Here is a 9,284-nt window from a genome sequence, read left to right as displayed (position 1 = left end):
AATCTCTACCTTACACGATGTATGATCCATTAGGTTTCTTTTAGCAAGGCAGTGGGCAATTAGAACTCTTCAAATCGATTATGAATTGAAACTTACTTTCAATTCTCCCCTTAGTGATTATACACCTTTAGGGCTTCCACAAACCATGAGTGACATCTAGCAGTATGTCATGGTTAACCAAGCTAATCAGAAGAGGTGTATAACCTATTCAGTTTGGGATTACAATGCAATACGGTCTTTCTCTAATACAATACTCTTGACCACATTGTTTGGTTTGATAGTTTGTTCATGTCTACTATCCAATGTGATTATCTTACTTATATGATTACCTTGAAAGTGATTTGGAACGACTTCCTAAATCTCATTCATACTCTGACCAGAGATTTTTAATCATATCATAGAGAATTCTCCTTTAAACGGTTTGAAGGTTAGAGATCCCTTGTTGTGCATCCACTTGCCTCCATGGCTAAGTGGCTTAACCCCAACTATGTCGTGGACACCCTCTGACGGAGTGATTTTGATATAGTCAAAGATCAAGGACCTAACCATAAGACAACTATGATGCCTCAGGCCAAATGACTACTTTGCATTATCCTAACCATGAGTTCTCATGTGACATGAGTATGAGAACTCCTTATTAATCGCATTCAGTGGACTTATTGTCTATTGAGCACCTACACACTTGTCTTGGTATCAGTCACTCTCTCTAAGAGAAGACATAGCATGTTCTGATTTTAAAGGACTGTCAATGCTCAATTGGCAATCCTATGATTAGGAACGTTTAGGATATGTATACGAAAGAGAATGGTCTCATGAATCTAATTTCTTCAGGTCACATTCTCGCAATTATATAGTCCTTGGACTTATCGTTTAAGCATATAGCGTTTATATGAGACGACTTTAAACAATAATCTTTGCCCTTTATATTAAACTAGATTAGTTTAATATGAGAAATATCCATAAAGTATCATCATATGATTGGTTTTAGGGCACATTTCCAACACTTCTTCATGTTGAAGAGGTGGTCAAACTTCTTCTTGATCGAGCGGTAGAAAGAATATTCCTTAGTGAAAACCAAGGAAAGTTTGCTGAAGTTCCGGATTGCACGTGGTGGCAGGGTGTGGAACCAATCTTGTGCCTCGCCTTAGAGCGTCGTGGCAAAGATTTTGCACATGAGAACGTCATCGTTTCCGTAGAGGGTCATTGCACTTTGGTAGTGCATCAGGTGCCTGTCCGGATGACCTACTCAAGTGAAGTATGGCAAGCTAAACTTCTGCGGTGACTCCGTCTGCTCAATCTCGTTTGTAAACGGTGACCTACTCAAGTTGGCCATGTTTCTCCAAAGGGCATCGTCGGTGGTCTTAATGCACTAGAATTCGCGCAGCTACTCTGCTACGAGCCTTTGTACTTCATTCTGGATTTGCGCCTAGTGGGACAACGGAGCCTCCAGTTGTTTTAGGTGTTGGCCTGTTGGTCTATAGTCTCTTCTGCATGTCTTGCTCATCCGTACCGTGGTCGCAGTGCACGTGGTTCATTCTGTGCTGCTTGCCGTCTCGCTTAACCGAGGTCACCAGTGGAACTCGAGCGGGATTGTTCTCGTGCTCTTGTCGGTTCTTCATGTGGCTGCCTACTCCGGTGCTTTGCATGAAAACCTCCTTATGGGGTTAGCCTCATGTGGACGTTTCGCTTTTAATGTCCTGAGTGCTCGTCGGAGTATAGACCCAACCTTGAAAACACACTGACTTGTGAGTCAAGTCGAGAATGAACGCTTCTCTGGACACTGAGGGGGGATAATACATTTTCCCAAGGGCCCGAAAAAGAGTGCACACTACCTCAACACATGGTTCGTGGCAGGCTTAGTGGCTATTTGTCGAGACATTGTTGGAATGAGTCACGTTCATCTATCTTTGTCTAGCTTCGGGACACCTTGTCAAGGGGCGCATTGCATAAGAGCTAGTTCACCAAGATGGTCTATTACGCAAGGGTTCTAGTTAAGTTGGCGACCTGCTAGGACAGGTGGTGCTCGCCATTTGGATTGGAAGAGTTTGGATAATGGGTGTCTCCATGTGTGGTGGAAGCGTAATGGATTACAGGTACAAAGTTTGAGCCTAGAAAGAGCATTCTTGTAGAAAAGTGGGGTAAAAATATCCCTAGGTCGATCGCAAGACTGGTAACCGAAATTTGGATCTCCTGAAGTGGCCTCAGATTGGATTAGATCGCGAACTTTGTCGTCAAAGTAGGTCTCAGGGTGAGCCGTGCGTCAGGGTATGTTGTGCTCACGTATGGGCCATCTACCACCCAGCCTACGCTAGGCTAGCGCCTACCCTTCTTGAGCCTAAGCTGCATCTGCAGCAAGTGGAGCTCGACATTGGGCTTGGGCTGTGGCGGCTTGGGCTGTTGGCTAGGCTTTATCTATTGCGGCTTGGGCTACCTGGGCTCGGCTTGCGGCTTGGAGGTCTTGGGCCTCCTGCCCATGGGTAACATAATGGACCTAGGCTTCTTGTCCAGGGTTTTGAGGATTGAGCTGCTGCTTGGGCCGTGGCTGCTAGGTTGCAACGATAGAGGTGGTGCGGCTTCGAGATGGTGGGGTTCCTCCTGCTTTTGTGTTGAGCCTTGAGGATCGCCGTCTTGAGGCTATGTCCTCGTCTCCACTCTCCGATCCAAATCCTTGTACGTACATGGTTCCATTCATCATGGTTTCTGAATTTCCTACCATTTTATCCTTTCTCCAGGGATTGATCAATAAACTTTTCTAGGATAAATTAATTGATACGACGTGTGAGAAATTCAACATAACAGAAAATTCGAGAAACCAAATGCAAGAGGCTTCTTCGAGTATTTGAATCAACTCTCAATGAAAGCGCCAATTTGTCGATGCAAATGTCCACCATCTCTAGCTTTGACAAAAATGCACTTGCAAAACAACCAATACCTTTGATCAAGGACCTAAGCCTCATGCGCCCATAAGGTGGGTTGGGGGGGGGGGGTTAAGCCAATAGATCTCTGATGCCTAAGTTAGTTTATATGAAAAAGAGTAAGTGTTTAGGGCTTTCTAGGGTTGTAAAAGTTTACCCGAAATTTGGTAAAATAGGAGGTATTTATAGGGGAGTGGCCGGCCATGGTGTTAGGGTTTTACCCTCACATGGCAGCATCCTATTGGCCAAAGTTTATGGAGAAATGTTCTCAAATATTAAATAGGAAATAATATCTTGAGATAATAGAGTAATTATCCCTTATTGATTTAAATAGGGATTACTTACTAGAATGGAGTCAATCTTTAATTGGGAATGTATAAAGATAGGAGTTGGATAATTAATCCTCTATCTTTAATGCTTTGACTTTTCCTTGCCAATGACAGGTGAGCTGTGGGCAATCGTATTCAGCTGCAGGGACCTTCAGGGGTGTGAACTGTGTGTGGGAATATATGAGGAGCTTGTCCAGTCAATGAAGACAATCTTATATTTCATGAGCAAAAATCCACATGTTGTTTCTAGAATTTTTAAAATTATTTTAGGCTCCACAATTCTCATCTTTGTTTGCGTGCATATAAACCATCAAATATATAATTTTCTCTTTGATCGCATAAAGCTAGCCAAAGCATGAGTTGTAAAATGCATTCAATTCTCACTCGCGTTTATGTTCTTGAGCAATTTTGCAAAGCAATGGACGTCATCCTCTCTCTCCCTCCACAGCATGAGTTCATAGTCTTTTATTTATTTTCTTAATTCCTCTCAGTTTTATATCTTTAAGTTTTAATCTTTATTTATTTTTTATTACTTATAATCCATGTCATTTAATATTTAATAAGGAACTTTAATGAAAAACTCACGGTACTGTTCACTTTAATGAAAAACCATATTTTTACATTAAAGTCAATTCTGGTACTATTCACTTTGCCTTTTATTTTGTTCTTATCGTTAAAACTCAAAGTTTTCAAACCTTTTTTTTATTAGTTTTACTATATTTAATAGCCTCCATATCACACTACTTAATCAAGACCGTTGGATGTTATAAAATTTAATAGCTAAAAAAAAGTTTAAAAATATTTATCGTTGATCCTATCACATTAAATAAATAAAAAAAGATAAAATAGTCTTCAAACATAATTATAGGTGGCACTTATGGTCAGTGTTTAAAAATTCTTCGACAAAAAATCAGAGAAAGATATGGAAATAGGGGATAAAGTCTAACTTCATCTCATATGGGAGAAACTCTTAAGTTTAGGCTAAAAATCTGTCAATATTTTTGACACATTTGTTAAATATCGGAAAAACTCCTATATTTCATCAAACTAATGTTTGACAATCCATAAAGTTTCATTTTAAATTTCCATCATTTCAATCAAAAGCAACCGATGTCGATATTGATATTCGATATATCCATAAATTTGCATATCAATATTTCTACCGAGACTAATATTTTAAACACTACTTATAGTACATGAAAACGGTATAAGTTGATATAATTTCAAAACCTTGAGATGCAACATGAGAGAGAGCCAATTGAAAATCACCTCAAAAAATACTTCTTTTTTTTTTTTTATTTTTTTTTATTTTTTTTTTATTTTTTTTGTATTTATGCACAAGGCTAATATTTCAGGTGGTATTAGTATCCTTCTCACTTTTAATGTGAGGCTTTTAAACTTGATAAAATCTGGTGGCAACAACCCTAGCTCCGGCCGGGGACGGTTGCCTTTTCCCCCTTTCTTTCTTCCTCTTCTTTTCTTGGTTTCTACTATTTTTTCCCCTAAATCTCTTTACCAATCTATACCGCTCCTCTACTCTTGTGGATATCCCTTCTCCTAGCTCATTCCTTAGCCATGCATCCTGTTGAGATCGTGTGTAGAGTTCTGCTCGTGTATTTCCAACACCACCGCCTTCTCTATGTTGTCTGCCTTTACGGGTAGTGTCGCTCGTGGGTTTCCATAAGCTTAATTTTGATAGTTGGCTTTTCTCGTTTAGTTGCTAGCTATTCTGGTTTTACTGTGCTCAAGGAGTGAATTGAAGTGGGAAGGTGCAATCGATGAGGCGATGCTCGGCAGTGGAAGAGGAATTGGATGCATCATGTGGAACAGTGGAGGCAGAGAATTCAATAAAGGTTTCCAGATTCTATTGTGTAGTTTTGGTCTTGGGCCTATCTGTTGATTGGCTCATTTTGTGTTTTATTTTGTTTTTGGTCCATCTTTTGTTTGTTCATATGTTTACTTTTGGCCTATAATTAGCTTGTATATATGATTCGGCTGGTTGGGAATAAAAATAAGGTTTTACCAAAAAAATCCCAACACGGGCATCCAAATTATAATCCCCAAAGTTTGGCCCAGTCTATTCAATTTGCACCACGATCCACTCCATTTCTTTGAAGGCATCTACTTTCTTCTCTCAATAAATCTAAAAATGCATTCCATACAAAGTTCTCCTTGTATCAAAGAAATGGTGCAAAGTTTTCATGAAGACTTAAAACCACCTTTGGGCTCGTTTGGTTTTTCAGATTTGATTGAATAACTCGTTATATTCAATGTACACTAAAGGAAGAATGAAATAAACTCACGCGACTTGAAGATAGAAGATGAGATGAGCTACTTAGAAAGGAAGCTTGAATTATAGGGAGTTGTTCAATCAAATCCAATCCTAAGATTATGGGAGAAATAGATTTATGTCCTCACACTCTTTAACACTTTCCTCTAAAGGCTCCAAGTTTTTTAAACTACACGCAAATCAAGTTCCCATTCATCTATTACAATCTAATTGTCTAAAAGATAAACAATTTCAATCACAAAAGCAAAAGAAATTGTTGCAGAAGCATTGCCAAATACATATTACAAGTGCTAATCATATACATATATATATATATATATATAGTACAGTAAATACATACATTGATACATGATAACATTAAGGAAGGTAGTCCAATGCAAACTACCTGAAATCTTTTTCCCCTTTCACTTGTTTTCCCTTTTTTTCTTATACACAGCATCGTCGATATAAAACTACATCAAGAATCAAATGACAAATAAACATATATACATTTTACAGGGTTACCAGAAATTGTCATCGAATGTTACACTGGTTGATGGAGACGGATCCTCCTCTTCTTCCATTTCCAACTCTGGCTCTCCAGACCCGAATTCAGACTCAATATCTGCAAGATTCTTCAAATCAACAACAGATAGCTCGTCCAGGCGCCTAACCACCAAGTCGGCAGCCGCAAGCTCATATACAGGATGCTTACTGGCAACAGCCACACACTTCATCCGGGCATCGTGGGCAGCCTCAACTGTTTGATTTGAGTTCCCAAACACAATGCACCGCTCAGGTATGAACTTCAGAAGTTGTGCCGCGTACTCAAACATTTCTGGATCAGGTTTTCCCCTTTGAACATCTTCTGCAGCTACCATCACACTGAAATATTCTTCAATACCAATGGATCCCATTGCAGCCTCAAGAGTTTTTCGAGGGCGTGTAGAGACCAGTGCCATTGGTATCTTGTAATGCATCAAGACATTCACAAACTCTCTTGACCCGGCTCGGAATCGGTATATTCCACCCTGCAAAGCTTGGTATATGTCTTCCTTTCGAGCAGCCATTCTTCTCAACTGTGCTGGGTCTCTCGACCAACAGAGAACCTCAGACATTGCCTGTTCATTCTTCATACCTTCAATTCTTCTAAGCATGAAAGCTGGGGGAGGAGATTTTCCTTCTTCTTGAGAAAGAACTAGCCAGGCTTGCTTCTCAAGATCAGTATTGTCTTCAATTAGAACTCCTTCCCACTCGAATATGGCAACTAGCCAACCACTCCCCATCCGCTCTTGCCGAAGCAAGGGATTGTGTAGTGAAGGGTTATCTGCTCTATTCTCCGGTGGCCACAACCCAGGTTTTCGATCTACACTGGTATCAGCAGGATAATTCCACCTCTGGGGAATTTTATCCTCCTTGAATGAATACGTCTCCTTCGCTAGTTCCATTGCAAGGGCCTTGATTGATGAATTCTTTGACTGATCCACTCTCAATCGAGGCAAATGAGGGGCCATAACAACCCTTCTACCAAGAATTTCTGCTAGAGGAAATTGACAGTTATCTGAAAATCTCCTCTTGTTGGAGAAATTCTTCAAGAAGGCTCCCGTATACAGAGGTCGATGTCCAAGAAGAGATGTCGAAGCGACTGATTCAGCCATTATCTACACAGTGACAATACCTCAACCAAGCTAAACTTGTTTAACTTCACAGATTATCCTTATTCAACAAACCTTTGAAGTTTCAGCTGACTTCCGACAGTTAAACCCGAAATCGAGCTAATTTACACCAATAAATCCTTTTCCAACAGAGGATTTAGAAATATAATCCAACCTCCCTCTGCAAATCCACTCAAATTTCAGTCTACCCTATACACATCTGGTTAAGTACCCCATAATTTTGCTAAAAACTGAGTCCTAATTATGCTTTACCAAACCTAACTATGTTGTCAAAGAACCATATAAAAACAATCCCTTGAAGCAAAAACTAAGCATAACCCACCAGACCCATCAACCTAAATCCCCAAATTAACGACATCCACAGCTTAAAATCTATTAAAAATCCAACCCCAGAAAGTAAAAAAGTTGAAAACAAAGGGGAAAAAAGGAGATTAAAAATATACAGAATATACACAGCAATTCAGCACAACCCCCCAAATTCCAGCCAAAATACAAGCCTCATAACCTCTAAAATTAATCAGATTTCCCTCACAAACCAACCCAACCAGGCAACAACTAGATACATGTATATACAAAGACACAGACTTTGGTATATCACAATTGGAATATTATGTGAAGACTATAGAATATTAAAAGTAAAACCTGGGGAAGGACCAAAAGGGTTGGATGAAGGATTGGAGGTCTGAAGATGCCACAGATATGGGGGGGAGAGAGAGAGAGAGAGAGAGAGAAATTGTTGGGAAAACGGATTGGATGAATCTCTCCCTTTATTGCCTTTCTTCTTGGGGAGGGTTTTCTGTGGCTTATAAATTGTGCTCGGAGGGAGAGAGAGCGGTGAAAACCAACCGGCTTATGGACACGTGTCGGTGATTTGGTCTGGAAACTTTTTCTTAGTCGGTATACTTTTTCTTTTCCGTAAGCGATATTGTGGCATGCGGAAGTTGAAGGCATGAGCATGACTTTACACGTGCGGACACGTGCGGTGGTAAATTGGGAATTTGAATGATCCTTTTGGTAAGGAATTAATTTGACTTCTCATTCGATGAGAAGTTTTTTTTTCTCTATTTACTATGTGGTTAATTTGCGGAACTTCATGCTTATGATTGAGTTGAGATCATTCATATTATTACTTACTTTGTAAAAATTATTTTTGTAAAAAATCATTTAGATATTAGATCATTTAATTATTGAACTAATTTTTATAATAAATTTTATCATTAAAGAGATCATTATTGATAATAAAATATACTTAAATTTAAGGGACTAGACTTATTTTAAAAAACTAGACTATTGCTAATAATAGCTAAATTTTTTTTTTTGAACAAATGATATTATACCGAAGGAGGTGAGCTTAGCTTTAATATGAGATAGTAATAATGTGATTCAAATTTGTCTTTGACGAGAATCAAACATAAGATCTCTTACTTACAAATGAAGATGAATATCACTAAACCATAATACTAAGTGACATATTAGCTCAACAAATTGAAATTATATAAAGTTTTCTCTAGAATAATTTTCTATAGGTAATGTTAAGAACAGTAGATGATTTATTGTTCATGTATGCATGTAGACACTTTCCATAAGTAGGCAACAAGTCTTTTCTCATGAAGTGTGCCTCATTTTCCATATGTAGCCAACAAGTCATTTTCTCATTGCACAAAGGGTGACGTATATGCTTTAATTGGACAAATTCTTTCCTCACTAATTACCATAATTAGTGCCTCAATGTTGCTTGTTTTGGACACTAAGACACATGAAATTATATATAACCAGTTCATCATTATAGAAGGCTTTGATTTGCACTAACTAATCATGCAGTGTGCAATATTATCAACCTAAGGCACCCAAAATCATACGGTAATGTGTTTTTCACTCACCTCTTTTATCTTTTGTACACACATCTTAATTTTTGACCGTCATATCGAATGAATTGAAGATGATCAAATGAAAGAAATTAATATCGAATGAATTGAAGATGATCAAATGAAAGAAATTAACAGGAGTACCGTGAAAGGTAAAAAAAGGTGTATGGATAGCATTACCCAAATTATATTGTATCTTTATTGCGAATAATATATGAAATTATTTATCT

The 9,284-nt window shown here is 38.6% G+C and overlaps 1 protein-coding gene across 1 annotated transcript; it reads right to left on the bottom strand.

Annotated features, from left to right (window-relative positions):
• Positions 1–5,813: 5,813 nt before the first annotated feature.
• Positions 5,814–8,002, bottom strand: LOC137710608 (Haloacid dehalogenase-like hydrolase (HAD) superfamily protein). The gene has a single exon (XM_068449677.2). It carries the CDS (start codon positions 7,169–7,171, stop codon positions 6,035–6,037), a length of 1,137 nt encoding a protein of 378 aa, XP_068305778.2. The 5' UTR covers positions 7,172–8,002; the 3' UTR covers positions 5,814–6,034.
• Positions 8,003–9,284: the final 1,282 nt, after the last annotated feature.

Source organism: Pyrus communis, chromosome 6, assembly GCF_041283825.1.
Source record: "Pyrus communis isolate YQ-2024b chromosome 6, ASM4128382v1, whole genome shotgun sequence".
Taxonomy (NCBI): Eukaryota; Viridiplantae; Streptophyta; class Magnoliopsida; order Rosales; family Rosaceae; genus Pyrus; species Pyrus communis.
Note: the sequence above shows the minus strand (reverse complement) of the source record. Positions and strands in the feature narration are given on the sequence as shown.